Source organism: Zootoca vivipara, chromosome 13 (assembly GCF_963506605.1).
Source record: "Zootoca vivipara chromosome 13, rZooViv1.1, whole genome shotgun sequence".
Classification (NCBI taxonomy): Eukaryota; Metazoa; Chordata; class Lepidosauria; order Squamata; family Lacertidae; genus Zootoca; species Zootoca vivipara.
Window position 1 is genome coordinate 12,539,112 of NC_083288.1, and position 23,906 is coordinate 12,563,017.

Sequence of the window (23,906 nt, forward strand, 5' to 3'; positions counted from 1 at the left end):
AAGGATACATTTCTCCTGTAATGATTTAAACGTGTATTTTTTTTTGTCAAAATCTGTGAGCAGGGTGAAATATGAATTTCCACCCATGAGGCTTTGCTCTGTTCAACCTGCATACATAGCATAAGTTATCTCTAATTACAGAAGGGTTGGACACAACTAAACAACAACAAAGAATATATAGAGGGGGGAAAGCAGAGCATTCAATTCTGAGGCGAGCACAATTTGAGGGAGACTACAAAAGCTGGGCAGCGTTATAGCATTTTTGACATTCTGATATCAGTATGCCCACCATAAAAGTTGCCAGATGTTACACAGGGTTGGGCAGTTGATCGGTTTTGAGCCGCAAGATGGTTTTGTGACAGAAATGTTAGTGAGAAAATGATTGACAACAGGGCAGTGAACAGAGGGTCTGGAGGAGTGTGGCAGTTGGGAAATGAGTTTGAGATTCTGAGGGACAGAGAGGTGGGGGGAGGGGCAAAGAGAAATGAGACAAGGGAAACCTTAAAGTATATATTTAAAAGTTAGGACAGCTATTGTGACATTTAAGATATGGTTATGTAAGGTCAGGAAACGAGAACTTTTAAGAACTCTGTATATAAAGATGACTGGCTTAGAATGTTTCTTTTCTTCATCAGGGACCTACGTTTAACGGTCTTTGCTCCGATCTGAGAGGATCCCAAAGCAAATATAGCTCAACTCACACATCTGATGTAGATGTACTCAAGTACGGTAATAATATAAAGGGAGAAGGAAACTAATCTCTTTTGAGTCAATAGGTGGCGATGGCAGATACTTTGAGGGAAACCTTGACTCCATGGAGCAAAAGACAGACTTTTTGCAAAGGATCCTGGGAAGTCACCATTTCGTGGGGTCTCAAAGCGTGATATCTTAATTCCTATATATTAATACTGCAAGAGTAGACTCCCAATTTAACAGCAATGTGGAATTCAAGGGTGCGAGATATTCATATAGAGAAGCAGAGATTCATGGAATTGGAGAGTGGAACCCTTGCCATGCAGGAATCTTTTGCTCAATGTGGGGCTCAAACCCACGACACTGAGATTGAAGAGTCTTATGTTCTACCAATGGAGCTATGCTCTCCATGAATTCAAAATATAGAGGAATGAGTGAATTTTGGTAACCAGGACCTTAAAGGAAAATGACACGGAACAAGTGCAGTCAAATGTTTGCCGTTGTTTATTTCGGTTCAAAGAGAAGGGGGCGCAGAGCAGAAAAAAGCCGCATAAAGCAGCACTCAAGTAAAAGAGCACTTGTAAGGATGCAATTATGAACCCTGACTCCGTAGGCTACTGGAGGAGAAAGGAAGAAAGGGAGGAGAAAGGGAGTGAGGGAGAAAGAAGCTCAGAGATGTTCCTGTAACCCTAGTCCTCCTTGCAGCCTGAAATCGGCTGCTTTCTGTTGGAGCACAGAACAGACATGAGATTGCTGACAGAGGTCCCTAGCAGTGCAGCATCCGTCAAGCTCTTGAAGGAGCGATGGGAGGCCCTTGCCGGCTCACACAAAAGCAGTCAATCCCATTCTGACATGGAAGAAGGGCTCTTCGCCTCAGGAGAAAGACTAGTCATTGGGCAGAAGTGGGCAGAGAGGCCATGGCTAGGGCCTAGACCCAGTTGCTGTGGTAACACACCAAGCTAGTTCAGATATATCCATGAAAGACAAGCAGTGCTGGTCCACAGAGCCCAGCAGCGTGGGGGCTATGTGCTTGCCCATGGGGAAGCCAGACATGCTTCTTGATTCAATACTTAGGGCTGGGAAAGTCCCAAGAAATGCATGCGTCCTTCCCTTGGTAGGGAGAAGGAGCAGCCACCTTGCCCTGGCTCAGCTGCTGCACTGTGTCTTGGAGGCAGCCAGTATCTATAGCAAGAGGCTCAGAAGACAGACTGTCCCGAGTTAAGTGTGATGGGCCAAGGTTGCTGAATGGTACCGCAGAGAAGCCGAGGGGCCTGGAAGCCATCTGGCTGTCACACCGATTCAGAGGGCATCCTCCTGGTTCCCAGGGAGCAACTTCTCATCCGGCAACCTGTCGTTTGAGGTATGCTCGGATAAGGCTCGCTTCTTTCTTGTCTGCCCATGCAGGCTGCCCGAGAGCTTGCGTTTCCGAGGCAGCACAGCAGGCTGAACTAAGAGCCCCCTCTCTTGGGGAACGGCACCATGGTCAGCCTCGGCGGAGGCGGAGGCCTCTGAGCGAGTGCTGGCAACCAGTCTGCCCGCTTTGTGATGCTCAGATGCTGACCCCTGGGAGGAGCCAAATGGCGCTGGGTTGAGGAGCATCTCTATGGGCAGCTCTGCAAGATGGAGAAAGTCTTGGTCCTCGAGCAAGTGAGCTGAAGCCTCTGGGTCGACAGCCTGTCCTCCAGCAAACATGCAATAGTCCTCCAAATGAAATTCAGAATAGTCACCAATACAGGCACTGGGAGGCACCCTAAGAGAAAGAGAATATAAATATAGCAAATGATATAAATATAGCACATTTGGGCCCCAGGTGAATATATTTTTCGTACCTTAAAAAAAAATAAACCCATTATTTTAGTGTTCCCAAACCAATTATCTGCTTCTGTCCAGTTTTTCTACTGGAAGTTTTAATTTTATCATATTACACAAAGAACAATGTCATTGGACTGCTTTATCTAGACTAAACAAAATAAAATGGCCCCACCCTGCATTTTTTTCTTCAGTCAGAAGCATGACCATAAGACAGATACTCTTCTATATTTTTCAGCCACCTAGACAAACTTTTGCCACAAGCAATGAAGGGAATAATAGAATTAAAGAACTGGAAGGGACCCCAAGTGTCATTTAGTCCAACCCCCTGCAATACAGAAATCTCAATTAAAGCATCCATGACAAATGGCCATCCAACCTCTGCTTAAGAGCCCTCCACCTTCTGGCGAGTCTGTTCCATTGTTGAACAGCTCTTACTGTCAGAAGTTCTTCCTGATGTTTAGTCAGAATCTCCATTCTTGTAACAAGAATCCAGTTGTTCAGGTCCTATCATCTGGAGCGGGAGAAAGCAAGCTTGCTCGCAACATCCTCCACGTGACAGCCTTTGAAATATTTGAAGGTGGCTATCATATCTCCTTTCTGTCTCCTCTTTAACCAGGCTTAACATACCCAATTTCCTCAACTGTCCCGCAAAAGGCTCCAAATGTGGTCTGACCAAGGCAGAATAGAGAAAGACTATTACTCCCCTTGATTAGTGTTTTTAGCTACTGCATTACACTGTTGATTCATGTTAAGCTTGTGATCTAGTAAGACCTGTAAATCCCTTTTACATCTACTACTGGCAATCCAGGATTATGCTGCATGAAGAAGTGCTTCCTTCTGTCCATCCTGAGCTTCCTGCCAAGTCAGTTACTACAAGTGTAGCCAGGCAGCAGATCAGAATCCCTGAATATAGCCACAATACTCATCAGATTTATGCAGTGGTTCCTCAGTCCTTCAAAAAGAGCTGGATACTATTAACTCTTCACCCCCTCCAAAACCCTTAAGTTAAACATTCACCTCAGTGGTGGAGAGGAGGAAGAAACCACAAAATCATTGGTCAGCTGAGAGAGGATGCTGTCCACGAGAGTGTAGTGGGACGGATCCAGCGCAAATTCTTTATGCCGTTTACTTTGAAGGTGCTGCAAAAGGCAAAATGGCTGCATCAGAGGCAATGGGAGAGGTCTGAAGATGGGAAGGAAATGAAATATTCTGTACCAGCAAACCTCTTTATTTAAGCATCCAGACAAAATAAATAAATGAAGAATTGCCTTGTTTAGGAGCTGGGAAGACTGATACAACCTCAGGAGCTTACCCACCAAAGAAAAGCTGCTTTGGTGGGGAGATGGAGAAGGAGACTAGAACTGCCAGAGGAGAGGAAGTAATCATCAGTGCCCAACTGAATATGTTTGTGCCAATATTTAAGAAACTGGACCAATTGGGGGCTTTGCATTCTGCGCAACAGAAAACCACTGGTCTCCAAGGAAGTTACCAGACTTTTAATTCTCAGGAGGGGTAAACAGAGTCACGAGGACTTGTCCCTCCTCCCAGTCTATTCAGCACTGAATACATTTATTCTTCAGTGACATCTGCACTACCAGGCCTGGGAGACATTAGTACCCAGAGCTGTGCATATGCTGGGATTCTGTAAGAGCACAGAATGTGACGCTGTCACAGAACGTATCTTCCTGAAAAGCTCAGCTTCTTTAAAAACACAAGCAGATTTATCCCTTATGTTGCAAAGATGCGCCTGTTAGTACATGCCTAATGGTGCTGATGTCTCCAAAGCCAGACAGTTGGCTGGATGAGAGCTGGGTCTGAAATTCCAATGGGAACTTTTCAAAGTGGTCACGTGTGTGTGTGTGTGTGTGTGTGTGTGTGTGTGTGTGTGTGTGTGTAAAGGCAATACATATTCAGGGGATGGGGGTAAATTGTGAAATTTTTGGAGTGGCAAAGAGCTTTACCTGAAAAACGGCAGCAGCAACAAAGACTTTCAATTTCCTTTATAAAAATGGAATTCTATTTCCACCCACCTCCATATAAAATTCACCTGGAACAACACTATGCTGTGATGCAATGCCACTCAGAGGAGTCATTGCAGGGCAGATGTGGCCACCAGCTGTTTCGAGGAATTTTGGGGTAAAGTCATTCTTCTGGTAAAGCTCTTCACCACTGAAAATTTAATATTCTCCTCATGCCTCCTCCAAAAATTGCATAAATCCCCCCAATGCTGTCATTGCCTGCAAATACAGGTGAAACTCGGAAAATTAGAATATCGTCGAAAAGTGCATTTTTTTCAGTAATGCAACTTAAAAGGTGAAACCAATATATGAGATAGATGCATGACATGCAAAGCAAGATATGCCAAGCCTTTATTTGTTTTAATTGTAATTATTTGTCATTAGGCAGGTCAATTATAAATGGAATGTAGTTAATGAAATGTAATAGCGATGTTAATTGTAGTATTATTGTAACTATTTGTTTTATTACTGTGGAATTTCCAAAAGAAAGCATTTGTAAAAATTAAAATAAAAATTAAAAAAATAATAAGTTGCATTACTGAAATAAATGCACTTTTCAACAATATTCTAATTTTCTGAGTTTCACCTGTAGGTTTACAAAAAGAGCAGGGGACATTTTCAGCATAGCATTAGGCTGAACATGATATAGATTGGTATAGGAAAAGGCTTTAGTACCCTGCCTAGCTTAGACCTAGTACTACAATGGAGCAGAGGTTACGTCCTCCAAGGCCGAAGCTGCAAGGCCTGGTGTAGCTTTAGTACATGCAGTTCAGAATATAGGTAGCTGTCCCAGGAATGAGCAGACACTGGTATAAGTGGGCTTGTTCTCTTTCAGCCCAGCTCTGAGGCCTTTCTTACCGTCTGCAACTCTGCGAAGACTTCTTCACAACATTCACAGTAGCCTTTCTGTGGTTTTGGCATGATACAGCAGGCCGAAGGAGGGAAGAGTTCATTGGGTGACTGTTTGCTTTCAGGTGCTCTGCAGAAGGGGCAAAACATACGTATTCAGAACATTCCATTCCCCTGGTGCACAAACCCAGTATCCTACTTTGTTCCCCCCACCTTCAGATTTGTCGACACAATTTAAAACTTTTATAGTCTCCTCAGCACTTGGGAGTCCCATCCAGGACTACCTTTGGTTTCTGAACTTCCCTTTTTACACCTGCAGCAAAAATAGCTGGTACTATGGGCAAGATTCCAGTTTAACTACCTGGTTTCTCCACCACATAGACAGATTTTATTTGTCCTGTATATTTATTGGCGGGTGGCGCTGTGGGTTAAACCACAGAGCCTATGGCTTGCCGATCAGAAGGTCAGTGGTTCGAATCCCTGCAACAGGGTGAGCTCCCGTTGCTCGGTCCCAGCTCCTGCCAACCTAGCAGTTCGAAAGCACGTCAAAGTGCAAGTAGATAAATAGGTACCGCTCCAGCGGGAAGGTAAACGGCGTTTCCGTGTGCTGCTCTGGTTTGCCAGAAGCGGCTTTGTCATGCTGGCCACATGACCTGGAAGCTGTACGTCGGCTCCCTCGGCCAATAATGCGAGATGAGCGCCGCAGCCCCAGAGTCGGTCACGACTGGGCCTAATGGTCAGGGGTCCCTTTACCTTTACCTTTTTATATTAATTGGCTGAGTTTCATAAGTTTTCCTCCCACACCATTAGCTACCTTACCCACCCGTCCCCCACAAACACTTACTTTGAGCTGGAAGAGGTTCGTGGGGGTTGAAATGGGCTATGTCTTCTCAGTGGCTGGAAATACAGTTGGGGGAAATTCTTGAATTGTTGAAAGAATGGCCTGAGTTGCCTAGACAGAGAGAAAAAACTCTCAGCAAGTACTTGGGAAATGAACAAGAATGGCCCTTGGGAAGTCAGCGTGTACAGAGATCCACCTACAGGACCTTCATGGGGGGATAGCTGGGCATCATGCCAAGATGGGAGACATCATTGCCCACTTCATTCCCCCGGACCTCTCAATGGGTTTACCAGAGAAACCATTACCCATCCCCTGCATTATGTGGGAAAGTAAGAGTTTCTACATCAGAGGCCAGGGCATGGGGAACTGGATCAGGCTAGCGAGCCAGATCCAGAACTCCCCCATGGACTGCTTCGAGAGAGCCAGATGACATCAAGCTTCTAGTCTTTGAGAAATTAATAAGCAGGGTAGAGTCCCGTACTCCATGACTCTTACCTGCTCTCATCTTCAATTTTCAGGAATGGCGCTTTCAGTCTTACTACTAGGAAAGAAACATAAGAAGAAGAAAAGCAACTGTTGGCAGCTCTCGTTATTAAAATATCAGAGGAAAGATAGATACAGCCACCACCATCCCAGACTTTGGATTAGTGGAAAGGTCACAGGAAGCTAGGCAGCCCGGGCACCTCTCTTTAAAAAGCTAAGCATCAAGTCATTACAGATTTGAGGAAATTGGGAGGTGGGGGGGGGGGAAGGATTGCAGTTAAGCAGCCAGCTCTGGGGGGAAACAGCTGAGCAAGCTGTTGCAGGTGACTGTTACTTAAACACTGTGCAACAAGGCGATTATTATATTAAAACAACAGCCTGCCTCATGGGCAGGCACCATGCCAGCACCACACCAACACTGCATTGTTAGCAAGTGGGAGACAGTCCAGAACTGGCAGCCACAATAGCACATCTCCAGGGAACAGGAGATGCGGCTGGACCTTGTTGCCGGCACAAAGAAAGCCCATCAGCAATTTTAAATACCAAGGGGACACTGGAGATTTCCCTGGAAGGGGGGAGAGGCTACAGAGAGAGTGAATGATGTACAGTGAGCTGTATATTTTTAGGACCTATTTTATGCTTGTGATTGGAAGTTGTTTTTAATTTAATTGTTGTAACCCATCCTGGGACATTAAGAGTGAAAGGTGGATAGATAACAACATAATCATCACCACCATGGCATACAAAGCATATGCTAAAATGTACACAAGAAAAATAAATAAGTTAGCACAGTGGTTTTCAACCAGTGTTCTGCGGTACCCTGGGGTGCCTTGAATGATGGTCAGGGGTGCTGCGGGCAACACTGGCCTCTGTCCCTCTTTCTTTCCCTCCCTCCTCTGATGCTCTCTTGCATCTCTGCCTCCCTTAGGCTTACACAGTTGTTTGTTGCAGCAGACCTGGCTACAAGCTCCGCAGGCAAATGGTGCCTCCTGAGCTGGTCAGGGGGTGCCGGTTGCCAGAAGCTGAAGCGGCCTCAGAGTAAGCAAGCAAGCGGGCGAGGTAGCCCAGCCAGCCAGTCCTTGCTGTTGGGAATGGACAGACAAGTCCCAGGTCCCTGTGGGGCAGTGTGAGGAGGCACCTCTCTTTGGGGCAGGGGCAGCTCAGAGACCAGGGGCGGCAGCAGTGACTGCCCGGAGGACTCCCAAGTAGAGGGGAGAGGAGGCTGAGGAAGCACTCCACAAGAGAGGGTGTTCGATAAAGGGTGAGAGGCTGCCAAACTCTGCAGGCAAGAGGTGACATAACTGGGCTCCTGAGACCCACAGGAGTGTCACATAAATAATTTGTGGGCCAAGGGAGCCGTGGACTCAAAAAGGTTGAAAACTTCTGAGTTAGCAAAACCCAATGGAAGTTCCGAGCTCTTATTATCGCTAGGCTTGGAAACATGCAACACTTGTTTGGAAAAGCAAGATGAAGGGATGGGTCTTTAACTGATCTGGACAATGCTGCCTCCTACCCACAGATCGGCAACTTTTCTTCCTATTTCTTGCCTGCAGCGAAACTTTCTCCCACTAATTCAGAGTTGTGTTTTTTTAAGTGTTCAGAATTGGAACTGACTCAAGTCTCTTTATTTTGCATGAAGTGATTTACAGTATATACATTTTCTTGTAGCAAACCTCTCTGGCTTTCTCTCTCCCTCTCATTTAAGCACAGAGTGTACATCACCAAACCGCAATATGGATTTGGAGTTTATGCAAGGTGATGGGCAGGTGACAACACAGGGCGGGCCCTGGCCTCCAACAACACTGAAACCTCCATGCCTACCTTCTGAAGGCTGGAACCCAGAAGCAACCATCTTCACCTAACCCAAGGGAAATACACAGTAAGAGATGTCAGGACAATGAATGTGCAGCAAGCATTAAAAAGGCTGGCAGAGGCAGGGGAAAACAAACTAAATGCACACGGCAGCAGAGGTCTTCAAGGTTTCTGGCAGCTAGTCCCAGCGGCACTGACCACCAGTGCATGTAGCAGGTAATGTCCCAACCCATTCTCCCAGTGCCACTGGTCAGGGAACAAGCTTGTTCACATGACAGTTTATGTAACACTGGAGCATATGAAAGTGGGTTGTGCTGGTGTGCTCTAGAACTAGAAGCCACAAGCCCATGGAAGAGGCGGAGCTCTGTAGTCTCCCCAAACCCAAGTTCAAATTCTCAGTCATCTCTACCCCACAGTTACATTGTGCTTTTGAGAACCTGTTTGCATAATATGAAATTATCTCCTAAGAATTGGCAAATGCCTGGAAAAACAGCCTCAAAAGTCTTCTACCTAAATCTCTCCTGCTCTGGGGTGGGACAAAAACAGAGCCTGTTTGTGGGAAGCCAATAGGGCCACAATCATTTCCATCGTGCGGGCACCTAGCCTTCCAGACAAATGGTGTCAATCAGCCACAGAAAGATAGGCCATGATGTATCCTGCCCCTCCTGCAGAATTTACCACATCTTAAGCATGGCATTTCCCGGGCCTGTTATGATCCTGAAATCATAAAAGCTGCACGAAAATGTACCTCTTAACGTTACCAACCTTTGCCGCGGAAGGGTGCTTCTTAGACAACAGTCGTATGTAGGACAGCATTTCTGAGGAGGAAGGGCCATTAAGGAGCCAACATTATATTCTACCCCCTAGAAAAAGATAAGAGTAGGGGAACAGGAGCACAACCTAACTCAGGCAGTCTATACATTGCTGGCTTGAAACTCAGGAAGGCGTTTCTCAATTCAGATCATATCTGGGTTGGGAAAGAACGCATCAACACACTGTATTTCAAAAGAAACAACAGGAAGCTATTGATTATGGCTGAAATCATGTGTACACCGCTTCTCACGCCAGTGGTGGGCTTGCACTGCATGTGGAATAAATGGGAGTGTGGACACAGCCTCACACTTTCAGCACTTGGATGGGGGAGAAGAGAGAGGGAGGGGGAAAGAGGCCACACCCAGTTATCAAACCAACTCTGAGCACTTGTTAGGTCACCAACCTTTCGAGCAGCTGCTGCGGCTGTGTCCTGAACAGCAGCTTGATCAGCAGAATCAAGTGATCACACTTATTTTCACACCGTGGAAAAAGCTATCTTAAAACTTCATCTGCTAATTTCTGCAGATCAAGCACAGGAACAAGGTTGATCAGCCGACAATTTAAGTAAGCTGTGTCAGAAACTAACTGCCAGAGGGATTGGAACATGCGTAGGCAAACTAAGGCCTACATGAGTAGAATGTGTCCTTTTATTTAAAATGCATCTCTGAGTTATTTGTGGGGCCTGCCTGGTGTTTTTACATGAGTAGAATGTGTGCTTTTATTTAAAATGCATCTCTGGGTTATTTGTGGGGCATCGGAATTCGTTCATATTTTTTATCAAAATATAGTCCGGCGCCCACGAGGTCTGAGGGACAGTGGACCGGCCCCCTGCTGAAAAGGTTTGCTGGCCCCTGGATTAGAATGAGGCATAAAGGAGAGATGGGGCCCCACAAATAAGGTGAAGTTCATCTAATGTTTGCATGAACCAACAAGCGCTCAAGTTGAGGAACAAGCCTTCTTTTCTCCCACCCCAGCTTTTTCAGATGCTCGCTACTGATGCCACAAAGAACTCTGCAACATCTCAACAAGGACACCTGCTAAATATACTTAACAATTCTGAAACTGAATGAGCAAGACAGAATATGTGCATATCTTTTTTAAAATTTTATGCACACATTGTACAGAAGCAAAGCTTTTTGTATAGTGAATCACAGAAATTACCTGCTAGCATTTGCTTATGTCGTTCCAGCCTCCCTGGTAAGGAAGAGGCTGGAACTACATCAGTCTTTTGGTCCAATTAAGGCTATGGTTGCCAACTGACAGAAAAGCAGCAGACTGACTCACAAAAATACAACTCAGCAAATGAGGCATTTCAGTGGAGAAGAATGTCTGTTGATCAATCTGCTGAGCCACAGGAGTCAGAGCTAGTGAGACAGTCAGCAATCCTAATCAAGACCCATGCAGAAGAGAGTGAGGGAAAATCTCCCCGGCAACCACCCCATACCAATGAAAAGCTCTTCCATCCATTGCTCTCGCCTGCCACCTTCCGGCAACAAAATAGCATTGCGCTATTTCATGCAGAAAAGAGATTTGCCTCTATAATGCGGTGTTATTGATTGAAATCAAGGCGATTTAAATCACTCTGGGAAAAAGACCAATTTAAATCATTGATTTACATCAAGTTTCCCGTTTTGAAATCCATCATTATCTGAGCAAGCATGCACTCTTAACTAGTTGCTCAAATAACGAGCATATTGGTCTGCATCTAAACAGAGTCCATATGTAGCACAGGAAAATGTCTTATATTGGCCCACCTAGCCAAGTACTGTAGTTTACTCTGGCTGGCAGTAGCTTTACAGGGTCCAACACAGAGAACTTGCCCATCACCAGATCCCTGATCCTTTAAACCAGAGATTGAACCTGGAATCTTCTGTGTGCTAAGCACACTTTCTGCCAGAGCTAGAAAACCTACCCTAAACCTCAAGGCAAGTCAAAAGCAGAATTCAAATCCTTTGGCATTGCAACCCATATTTTAGGATAAAATAGCTTCAGATATATCAAGATAAAATATAAATTTAAATACAAGTTTTCATGAAAAAGGTTTGCTGATTCATGCAAAAACAGAATTGAAAGGATTTATACCTGAATGCATGCAAAATGGACACAGATTAAAATATACACATCTATCCCTAGCTCTGTCTCTCATCATTTTACACCCTCCATGCACTCCAGAATCTGCCCCATGTTCTCTTATTCACCTATTATTCAGGATGATGCCAAGTACTGACCCGTGAGATCCAGGTTTGTATCCCTGCTCAATTACAAAGCTCACTTAATACCTTCAGACAAGCACCTTTAGCCCAACTAGCCTCCCAGACCGTCACAAAGGCAGCACCAGACAACCCTAAGCCCCTATAGCAGGACAGAAAATTTTATATTAAGATTTAACAGGACCTCGGGGTTGGAGAAACTTTCAAATTGCTTGGAAGAATGAAGCGCACAAATTGTGTATTCCAACCATTTAGTCGTGTCTGACTCCATGGGGACCAGAGCACGCCAGGCACTCCTGTCTCCTGCCAACCTAGCAGTTCGAAAGCATGCAGTGCAAGCAGATAAATAGGTACCACTCCGGCGGGAAGGTAAACGGCGTTTCCGTGTGCTGCTCTGGTTTCACCAGAAGCAGCTTAGTCATGCTGGCCACATGACCCAGAAAAACTGCGGACAAACGTCGGCTCCCCTGGCCAGTAAAGCGAGATGAGCGCCGCAACCCCAGAGTCATTCGTGACTGGACTTAACTGTCAGGGGTCCTTTACATTTATACTGTATATATACACAAAACATCAGCTCACAGAAGTTGTCTCTCTTAGGTAGGAGCCCTGGTGGGAATCGTGGAGCCACGCTGGTAAAATATTTAAACCAGAGATTGTATTGGTAAAATATTGGTAAAATATTTAAACCAGAGAGTTCTTCCTTCACTGTCAGACTAAAATGCTTCTTTTGCAATACATGATCTATCTTTGCAAAGCCATCTGCATGGACCCCCCACTCCAGATTAGAAAAAGGATACCATCTATGTGTATAATCTGTACCCCCCAGGATCGCGAAGTGGCAAGGATGCTGTTGCCACAGGTGCTATCCTGAAAGAAAGAATGAAAGAAAGAAAAGAAAAACAGAGAATGTATATAGCAATTACTAATCAGAGCGCCTATACAAATCAGGTGGGGCAGAGAGAATACTTTTCACGAAACAGGTGTAGGACCAAGGTAACTCACTGAATCAAAGGTTGTCTTGCCAGTACTCTGCTGTCTCAGGAAGGCCAACCCTCAACTTTCTCATGGAGCAACAGACTACCACTAATAGTGACTGGCGTTTGTCTGGCATACAAGCTCATACCACCTAGATTATCTTTGACAATAACACTGAGAGCTTTCTGTTTCCCCTGCAGCACATGCAACTTGTCTGCTTGGTGGGCATATTTATGTAGTATGTCTGCTCTCTGGATTGCATGGGGGAGACCTAGATTATTAACGTATCTATTTGTTTTGTCTGTCGCCTGACACAAGGCAATTTACCATCAGATTTGAAAACGTACAAAATTGTTATAAAACATCCACAATTAAAATCTAAACACTCTAATAAATATATGATAGAGAGAAAACATCTGCTTCCAAGGGGGAGGGGGGTATTACAGTATTAGCAACCCAACCCAACCCTAGCCTTGACTCATCTTGGTGAAATTTCATTGAAAGCCAGGATGGAAATTAAAGCCTGAACCTGGCACCCAAAAGATGTCAGTGCTGGTGCCAAGAGGGCCTTATCTGAGAGCATTGCACAGGTGAGGGGTGTGTGGGGGAAACAGAAAAAGGCCCTCTCTTTATTGTCATCCTCCAAGCCTCTCTCAGAAGAGGCACAAGGAAAATGGCCTCAGATGACACTCATAAGGTCCTGGTATAATCTTGCCAGGAGAAGCAGTCAATCAGGTATTGTGGTTCTGGCCTGTATAAGTCTTTATAGGTTAAAAGTAGCACCTTGAATTGGTCCCCAAAACCTATACATAGGAAGTGCAGTTGTGCCAATACTGGTGTTAGTCCCATGGGTAATCTGGAGGCTGCATCGACACCAGGTATCGCAGTAATCCAATCAAGAGGATACTGGGAAATAGATCATCACAGCCAGGCCATCCCTGCCCAGATATGGGTACAGCTGGACCACCATCCAAAGCTGGGGGAATACATTCGTGCCACTGAGGCCATCTGTGTCTATTACATTAACCCGTCTCAGTCGGGGTTAAAGCTCAGTTTTGAGACAGAGAGAGTACAACCCTGTTGCTTTTGCTTGATCTCTCAGTGGCTTTTGATACCATTGGCCACGGCATCCTGAAATACTGCCTGCCCCTGTGCAGTACTATAAGATCACTTAGATCAGGGGAAATTCAACTCATGGGACTGCACCCTAAAGAACATTATTGTATTTTTGTTCTAATGGATATTGTTTTTATATTGTACATAGATTAGGGATTTTTTTTACATCTGAATCAGGAGACGCAGTGACTGTTCTGAACCGGTGCCTGGATGTAATGGAGAGCTGGATGAGGGCCAACAAACTAAGACTGAATTCTGGTAAGGAGGCAACTCTGCGAGGAAGTGATTCCCAGGCACAACAGATTCCCAGTTCTGGACAGGATTGCACTCCCTCCGGAGGAACAGGTACGTGCTTTCGGGTTGCTTCCAGAACCATTTTTGTCACTGGAAGGCTAGGCAGTCTTCCTGGTGAGGAGCACCTATTACTAACTTAGGTTGGTATGCCAGTTACACCCTTACCTGGACAAGGTTATCTTGGCTACTGTGATTCATGCATTGGTAACCTCACAACTGGACTATAGTGAGGCATGCATTGAGACTGGACTAAATGCTGCCACTGGTACAGATTGTTGCTAACTAGAGTACCTGGACTCGCACATATTTTACCTATAAGGAGGGAGCTACAGCAGCGGTGGATTAGCTACTGACCCATGTTCAAGGTCACATAAAAGCCCCAATGATCTTGTGACCAGGTTACCTGAAAGACCATCTGCCCTGTTAAGATAGTTTGGATCATCTGGGGAAGTTTTACTTGAGGTTCTGCACCCTACAGAATATCAACTAAAACTGGCATTAGCCGCTGCTGCCCCCATTCCCTCTCTAAATCACCCATCAGTTGCTTCAAAATACCTATTTTTGCCCAGGTTCTCTATGACTCATAAAACAGGATTTCTGTTTTTTTATGATACTGTTTTACGTAAGAGATTTTAAATATTAAGCAGTTTTTAAAATGCTTATAAATAAATGAATAAAGCAACAGAAGAGGACCCTAGAGAATCCTCAATGCCACAAACTTGATCCTTCCGGGGTGGTGCAGCCTCATTTAGAACAGGCTGAACTCCACTCATCTGGTCAGGGGAACCACCCACTAACTAACTACCAGCATCTCTGTCTTGTCTGGGCTGAGCTTCAGCTCACTGAATTATTGTTCAGTTTAAACGTTAAGCAGGGGCTTGAGCTAGGTCAACTCTGTTGTTTCATCCACAACTGTGACCCATCACCCCGCCACAAGGATGAACAAAGTGATTGGTAGGGTTGCTCACCTGTCCCCTGATGGCTTTATGCAAGAGCTTTTTCCCACGACTGATCAGGTTCTGCATAAAGAGATGGGGAGGGGAAAGAATTGGGGCAAAGGAAAGAGCAAGTTAAAACAAATGGAGAAATCAGATTTCACTGGTTTTGGCAATGGGTTTTATCGGTTTCTATTCATCACTTCTTCATATGCACCCACCCTTATTAGCATTAGGCTTATTTGTGCACTCTTAGTTCAGTTTAACGGGTTTTGGGGCATCACATCTGGACTTCTAAAAGCAGAAGTGGGAAGGGATGGTTGGATATACATACATACATACATACATACATACATACATACATACATACAGGGAGCAGGAACAGGAATGGCCAGGGATGAAAAAACAAAAACAAAACTTATGTCAAGGTCAGCAAACGGAATGCCCATCCAGATCTCTCCTTCTTAGAAAAGACATAAGTGACAGTAAGCACTTGAAAACCTGGTTTGTTTTTAAGTGAGATATTTTTTATGGTAAAATGGGGCATGGCTGTCTGATGCTTGAAACCCTGTCCCACCAGAAGGGTGTTTTGCATCCAAGGCAACAGAAGACCTCTTTTTTTTAAAAAAAATGCTTTTTTAAAAAAGCAGCCTGCAGCCATTCTTCCTAGCTAGCCCAAACACTGGAAGAAAATGTTTATCTGTCTGGATAAAACCTCTGCAGCTTATTAGGACTAAGGAGGCTTGTGCACATTTTTCTACTTTTTAGCCTAAACAATAAAGTTGTGGGAGGGCGGGAACCTCTGCACTGCTAAGTAAAACTGCTTTTGGGCAGTGGAGAGAGATAAAAAGGCTGAGCTAGACATGACAATTGTGTAAATTGGAACTAGCATGCACTTTGCTGTTTTTGGTATACAGTACTGTATAGCCTAAATAACATCAGGGCTGGGGGAAAAAATCTCCCCATTGGCGACAGTGATGGGTGATAAACATGGGCTTCCATCCTGATGGAAAAGTAGGGGGGATTTTTGCTGGTACCATGGCAGAAGGGAAAGGACTTAACTCTACTTCTGGGTCACTGCAGGCCTATCTGTGGTTGTTTACAAAAAGATGCCCGCTTGTTTCATTCACGCTATTAACATCACATCTGATTCGGTCCAAAGATGGGCCAGTGTCCTGCCTCAAACAGAACCAGAGCCTGAGAACCCCTTCCATTCCTTTCATTCTTGGTCTCCAGCATGAAAAACAGAAAAGAAAAAGGTACTGGGAAACATGGAACAAGTGAAGTTTTTTGTTTTTGTTTTTTAATGAACCAATCCATCTTTTAAAAATGTCAGTTGAAAACATGCTTCAAAGCCCAGAGGTTTTCTTTAAGAATTCAGAGCAAACACAAAAAAAGGGTTGCATTGGCAAGGTTGATATTTAAGTATGGTAGCCTAGTAATTCTCATACTGAGCGCAGGGGCTGCTAGCATGCCACAAAAAGGAAGTTAATTTTTAGGGCAGTATTCAATGCACTTGTCCCATCAGCACAAGGACTTTTGCCCAGGCAATGGGATTTCCCCTCTCTCTCTTCCTGTGCACCATTGTGGTGTACTGCCATACCTTGGAAGTCGAACAGAATCTATTCCAGAAGTCTGTTCGACTTCCAAACATTTAAAAACCAAATTGGGGATTCTGATGGGCTGCAGGAAGTTCGAGTTCCAAAAGAACATTCACAAACCGGAACACTCACTTCCGGGCTTGCAATATTCGGGAGCCAAAATGTCCAACTTCCAGGGCGTTCAGGATCCAAGGTATGACTGTAATTGCTAGAGTGTTGGACTTGGACATCGGTGATCAGGGTTCTTATCCCCACTCTGCCACGAAGCTCACTGGGTGACCATGGGCCAGTGACGCTCAGCCTAACCTACTTCACACGGTTGTTGTGAAGATAACATGGGGAAAGAGGAAGAAGTGTGTATGCCAACCCTGAGTTCCTTGGAGAAAAGGTGAGACATAGATACAATAACAAACAAACTTGTTCTGGGTTTCCCCCCAGCTCTCCAGATTTGAGGAGAGCACTGGAGGTGGTGTGGTGGGAGTTCCACTGTGGAAAAATACATAAAACTCCCAGTCCTAGTCCCCCACCTCCCGCATCTCTTACAGTGTCTATTGGCTTGTGCAAGGGACCCATTTTGAGCTCTGCAGAAGGCCGGGGTCCAGCTGGAGCATCCTTCAACGCAGAACTACTTTGCTTTTCCATCCACCTCTCCCGCCTGGCCTCTTGGCTACTGGAGACAACGCAAGTCACTTCTTTGCTCAGAAAACTTTCAACAACCTGGAGCCAGAAACAAACAGGAAGACAGTTTCACAGCCGATCACCGGGGAATGGGGCACTTGACTGATTAATGGTGGACATTTCTTGCTTGGAAAGAATCACAACAGCTACACACACACCATGCATTCAAAGCACTTTCCCCCGAAGAATCCTGGAAATGGTGGATTGTTAAGAGTGATGAAATCTGTAGCTCCATGAGGATTAACTACAATTCCCAGGATTCTTTGGGGGAAACCTACGGTGCGTGTGTGCTGCCAATCCTGCTAACAAACAACCCTAAATCGAGAAGGTTGATGGAAGACCAACGGTATGAAGGCTACATACACATTATACCTTTAAAGCATGTTTTCCCCTGCAAAGAATTCTGGGCACTCTATATAAGGGTTGCTTGCTGTAACTGCAACTCTCTGAAGGGTGAACTACAGCACCCAGAATTATTTGAGGGAAATAAGGTGCTTCAAACGTGCTTTAAAGGTACATCATGTGTATCCAGGCAAAAGTGTCTGAGCCTGTCTGTTCACACACATCATGCAATATCCACACAATGCCAAGTGGATTCCCTCAGCAAGTTATAATCAGTGCAACCAACTAATGCTTCCAGTTCATTTAATAAAAAAAATCTGACTGATAATTTGGAACAGTTGACAATTTTGTGGCAATGTCTTTCCTGTTCTGCTTCGAAAACTGCAGCGCCTTAAGGAAAAGACGACAGCATGCAAGGAAAAACTTGGTATGTCCCAGTTTCCCCTGCGGTTAAGTTGCAAGGGGGTGGCCAATAGTACTGAACTTTGAAAAGACCATGCACATCTCTTGACTGAGCCAATAGTAAGCTAGCACGTTTAAACTGATGACTGAAATACACTTACCCATTTCTGATCTAACTGTGCTACAGTGCTGAACTAGTACAAAGAAAAATGTTGGGACTCATGCCTGTGTGGAAGCCACACCTGCTTCCCGGGAGACATTGCACTTCCTGGTGCAATGGGCAAACTCTGTCCACTCATGGATGAGGGACACTCATTCTGCATATGCTCAGAGGCATTCTAGGTGGAGTCCTCCCTGTTAAATTGGTTCTAGTTACAATTATGCCTGACTGAACTGTAACACTGGCTTTCCTAACGGAGATCAGTGAGAGAAACAACCGCACTGTACTCACCCCACCCAGCTGCTTCACACACTCTCCCAGAAACTCCAGATTCTTGCCCCTGGGGAGGTCCAGGTAGAAAGATTTCCCAACCAAAGGACGGCTTCTGGCTGAACGGGCAGCCTCCTCTCGTTTCCTTGTCGCTTTCATCTGGCTCTTCTGGGCGTGGCCATCTAGGCTGGCTGCAAAGTAATGAGGGATGTCCTCCAATCACAGTCTTCTTTTTTACTCAATTGCTCAAACACTTGCTTTCTTCTCTGTTCTCCTCTGCCAGCTATTTCCGTTCGCCACACCAAGAGCTAGTGTGGTGTAGTGGTTACAGCAGGGATAGTCAACATGGTGCCCTCCAGTTCTTGCACACTACGATACCCATCACCCCTGACCATTAGCAATGCTGGCTGGGGCTGATGGGAGTTGTAGTCAAGAACGTCTGGAGGGCACCACAGTGGTTACTCCAGGAGACCTGGGTTCAAATCCCCAATCAGCCATGAAGCTCACTTGGTGACCTTGAGCTAGTTACTGTCTCTCAGTCTAACCTACCTCACAGGATTGTTGTGAGGGTAAAATGGGGAGAGAACAGTGTATACTACCTTGAACCCTTTGGAAAAAGGCAGGGTATAAAGCAGAGACATCACCTTGCCAACAAAGGTCCATATAGTTAAAGCTATGGTTTTCCCAGTAGTGATGTATGGAAGTGAGAGCTGGACCATAAAGAAGGCTGATCGCCGAAGAATTGATGCTTTTGAATTCTGGTGCTGGAGGAGACTCTTGAGAGTCCCATGGACTGCTAGAAGATCAAACCTATCCATTCTGAAGGAAATCAGCCCTGAGTGCTCACTGGAAGGACAGGTCGTGAAGCTGAGGCTCCAATACTTTGGCCACCTCATGAGAAGAGAAGACTCCCTGGAAAATACCCTGATGTTGGGAAAGATGGAGGGCACAAGGAGAAGCGGACGACAGAGGACGAGATGGTTTGACAGTGTTCTCGAAGCTACCAACATGAGTCTGACCAAACTGCGGGAGGCAACGGAAGACAGGAGTGCCTGGCGTGCTCTGGTCCATGGGGTCACGAAGAGTCGGACACGATTATACGACTAAACAACAACATAAATCCATTAATTAATTAATTAATTAATTAATAGAATTTTGTAAATTGATGTGACCTTGCCCCCTATGTTAAACATTTGTGAGATTGATGGTGTTCTACATATTGCATCTTTGCTGTTTATAACTAAACGTTTATTGTAATCATTCAGAGTGACTTGGTTTCATTATTGGGTTGAAGGCAGAGAAAGTTTACAGGGCAATCCTACATATGTCTGCTCAGAAGTGTGTATACTACAATGTACAAATTGCAGCCTTAAGCTATCCTTTAATAAGCTACAATGCTATGCACACTTATCTGGGTATAAGCCCAACTGAACACTCTAAGATTTACTTCTGAGCAAACATGCACAGGATTGCAGTGTTAGTCCCTTTGAACCCAATGGGACTTAAGTTGTGCCCACCGATTTCACTGGGACTAAAGCACCCTTCCTCTGCATCAAAACCATAGCTTGCCAATATTCTGTTAGCAGATATTATTTCACCATCTATTGAATTTTATGTTACCTGATTTAAAACACTACTCATGGGGACTTATTTACATTGGACTGAATTGTTACAGGATGTGATTTATGTTGTACATTATTTCATCACTTCTATGGGTTGTAAATTGCCTCGAGTACAGCAGTGCAAAAAAGCAGGTAATGAATTAAAAATGAAACGTGAAAGGAACTCCTTACCCTTCCTTTCTCTTTTAAAGCCTTAAAAAGCTTTGGGTCAAAGTTATTTGAAGGCCCAAGAGCACTTTGAGCGCAACGTCTGATATCAACACAAAACCAACTCCTCAGTGTTATCAGCCCAATCGTATGGAATACTGTCCCAACAGAGATTTAGCAGGTGTATTCTGTATTAATCTTTACTCTTTAAAAAAACAACAACTTCTATGCTGCCAGGTTTTTGTAGACAATTTTGTTACAGTCAGTTGGTGATCTGTGGTTTTGTTTTTTGTTGTATTTATGTTTCATAGCTGCCAAGTTATCCCTTTTTTTAAGGGATTTTCCCTTATGCTGAATAAGCTTCCTCGCGAGAAAAGGGAAAACTTGGCAGCTATGATATGTTTGTTATATGCCAAACTTAATTTTTTAAATAAATTTTTATAAACCAACAGGTGGAAGTCCTGCTTGTCACCAAGTGCAATTAAATTGGCATTTAGAAAGGGGAGAACATTTTCCAGAGTACCCCAAGGCTCTGGAACTCTTTATCAACTGGGCTCTTGGAAAGATCCGAGAACTCAACTATTCTTGCCAAGTTTTCCTTGAAGAATTTTGGAATTAAAAGAAACTGCTGTATTTTCTTGCTGCTGTTGATTTTGATTATATTGGACTTTAATTTCATCTGTCTGTTTTATTATGTATTGGCTTGTCAATCTTTATTATTTGTGATTGCATTAGGCTGCTTTTATGGATGCCACTTTGAGAGAGCTTTTGCTTTTAAAGGCAGCACAGAAGCATTTTAAATAAAAATAAATCCACAGTTATCTATGCTGGCTAGGGAACTCTGCCTCATCTAGAGATTGTGTGCTGTGTTCAGCTTTTATTCAGATTCATTTCAGTGGGTCTACTCTGAGTAAAATTAGAAAGATAGCTGAATATAACCCCATTGCTGCATTCACTCACCAAGATTTTGCCAGTGCTGAAGTGTCCAGTCAGCCATTTTAGCAGAGAAAACTGGGATGGGCTAGGCCAGCAGAATCCTCAGCATTAAAAAAAAATCACTTCAGAAGGCTAAAATAAAAGGAAAATAAAGTTAATCAGCCTTGAAGTTGTCACTTTCTGAGGACATTTGCTGAAGCTCCAAGAATATTTAAAACAAAGAGTTCCCAAGAGCACAGATAAAAGTTCTGCTATACTGCAGACGAGAAAACCTTCTCATATTAAGGCAGCCAAATGCACTAACATTGTAACAGGCCCTTAAAGAGAGAAAAACTGCACCCCAAGCATACCTCAGCCAACTCACAGCTTTCTTTTTCTCCAAATTCACATGACAAAAACTGCTTTGTTTTCACAATGACCCCCACCGCACCTGCCCTTGCAGGAACATTGCCCATTCAAGAAAAGAATACACAGTATGTAACTGGGGAATCATAACCCTTGCATTCACTGGGAAATACCAGGCAAAATCATAGCGGGACCCATTAACATAGCGAAGGCTTTTTAGCAATACTGTGTGAAAGAATAATAATAATAATAGTAGTAGTAGTAGTAGTAGTAGTAGTAGTAGTAGTAATGTATTTATACCCCGCCCATCTGGCTGGGTTTCCCCAGCCACTCTGGTTGGCTTCCAACAGAATATTAAACTACAATAATCTATTAAACATTAAAAGCTTCCCTAAAGCTTTTGGTCTCGTGAAAAACACTGCAATTGAGTAAAAGGCTTTAAGCAGATCCCATCAGCGGGATCCTCAGCCAGCATTCCTTAAAAACCGAACGTTCTACTTACATGTAAAACTTTCTTCCGCCCATGAATTTAAGACCTTGTTTTCCCGAAACTGCCAATGAACCAAGTTTAAATTTCCTGCCAATAGCTATAGTTGTTAAAGAGTTCGTGAGCTACGGCGGCCGGGAAGGGCAAAACTGAGGGGAGAGGGTGGGGCTTGAGAGGGGGAAGCTCACATAGGAAACTCCTCCAGATGCAATTCGGATCGCGTTTTGCATTGGAAAAGGGAGCAAGAGTGCGGCTTCAAATTAAAGGCGAGAGAGGTTCACTCAACACCACCTCTCTGCCTCTGATTTCCTTGTTATTCATGGTTACTTCATAAAATAGGCTACATAATCCTATGCTGCAGCTATGCTCTCCCACCCACTAACTGGGAGCTCAGTGGATTTATTGGTTATGGGGCTGAAAGTCAACTACTCAGGCTCTGATCAAAACATAGCTGCCAAGTTTTCGCTTTTCTCGCGAGGAAGCCTATTCAGCATAAGGGAAAATCCCTGTAAAAAAGGGATAACTTGGCAGCTATGGATCAAAAACCATGCCCTCACATGGCACAAGGGTGGAGTGCTGATGTATCCTGTTTTACATGAACCAGTCCTCTTTTGAAAGGGCTGTCCACTTAAAGCCATGGGAGCAGCCAAGGGAGGGCAGGGGGGCAGCTGCCCCTCATACACATATAGAAAGGTAAAGATACTCCTGACCGTTCGGTCCAGTCACAGACGACACTGAGGTTGCATGCTCATCTCGCTCTATAGGCCGAGGGAGCTGGCGTTTGTCCACAGACAGCTTCCGGGTCATGTGGCCAGCATGACTAAGCCGCTTCTGGCGAACCTGAGCAGCGCATGGAAACACCATTCTCTTCCCCCCCCCCACATAAATCCTGGCTACGTCCATACTTGAAGCCCAGTTTAAAGATGATGCACCAGAAGGGGTTTGGATTAGATGACCCTCAGGGTCCCTTCCAGTCTGACTCTGCATTTAAGAGGAGCATGTTGTGCAGCAGTTATTAATCATGGACAGAAGAGCAGGCCAAGCTAATTTTGTTTGGCTGGTTGGCAACCCTGATGTAGGTTACTGGGGTTGGAGGTGGGGGAATCAGTATTCTGTAACTTTCACAGCTGTGCGGGTGGCTTTCCTCATCGTCATTGCAATCCCATGGTGGGAAAAGCTGCAAGCGATGGTTTTCTATAGATCATGCCACCCAAAAGAGCAAGATGGAGAACTCTGAGGTTAGGGCGCTTTAGGGTAACTAATCTAAATAGTTTGCCTTCTAAATAGTAATCTGAGTACAGGCATTTCATTCAGCATCACTTTGGGCAGGCCAGTTTATTTCTTACCCTCCCAGATGTCTGAATTATTTAGAAGGAATGGAAAGGTGTCAACATGACAAGGGTTGAAGACAGCTTACTAGGCATTTTGTTTGTCAGTTGAGGTTCATTTAGGAGAGCAAGCAGGGTTTTTATCCTTCCAGCCTAGACTACAGTTGCAATGAATACTGGAAACCCCAAAGCAATCATTTTTTAGTTTGGGGTGGTGGTGTAGCATTGATTCTGTGTAGCACTACGGTATCTTTCCAAGTATATATATATATATATTTAATGGCTTCTGAACATTTTCATTTCACAGCACATCTAGGGTGTTAAAGGGGCTTCTGATGGCACCTGTTTTGTGGAACAAACACATCTGAAATATGGTGGGCACAAACAGGGGTATGCATCAGAAATCGATCAACTAGCAGAGGCAGGTGGCTGGTTGGTTGCCAGCCTCCTACAGTTGCTATAAAGACAATTGGTTTCACTCGCCTGTGCTGAACACCATACATTTGACCTGCTACTTGAATCTTGCACTGTAGCTGTTTGATGTTTTTAGTATTTTAAAGGAAATATAAGAAAAACTGAACAGCTATTTGAATTTGGCCTGCCATTTGAATTTGGATGGGGGATTTTTAAGAACTTGTTCCTCCTTGACAGTATGTTCCCCTCATAAAAACTTAACTTTCTTCTTAGGCATTTCCTGACTATTGGGACCAGTTTTAAACTGCCTTCTCTGCTGGCTT

The 23,906-nt window shown here is 44.5% G+C and overlaps 1 protein-coding gene across 1 annotated transcript; it reads right to left on the minus strand.

Annotated features, from left to right (window-relative positions):
* Window positions 1–1,735: 1,735 nt before the first annotated feature.
* DBF4B (DBF4 zinc finger B) lies at window positions 1,736–21,910 on the minus strand. Its single transcript, XM_035135105.2, is given in 14 exon segments — window positions 1,736–1,995; window positions 1,998–2,443; window positions 3,523–3,644; window positions 5,382–5,502; window positions 6,217–6,324; window positions 6,709–6,754; window positions 8,518–8,554; window positions 9,274–9,326; window positions 12,329–12,398; window positions 14,885–14,935; window positions 16,996–17,169; window positions 18,326–18,495; window positions 21,034–21,141; window positions 21,857–21,910. Coding segments are annotated over 13 exon segments (1,674 nt in total). The 5' UTR covers window positions 21,071–21,141; window positions 21,857–21,910; the 3' UTR covers window positions 1,736–1,756.
* Window positions 21,911–23,906: the final 1,996 nt, after the last annotated feature.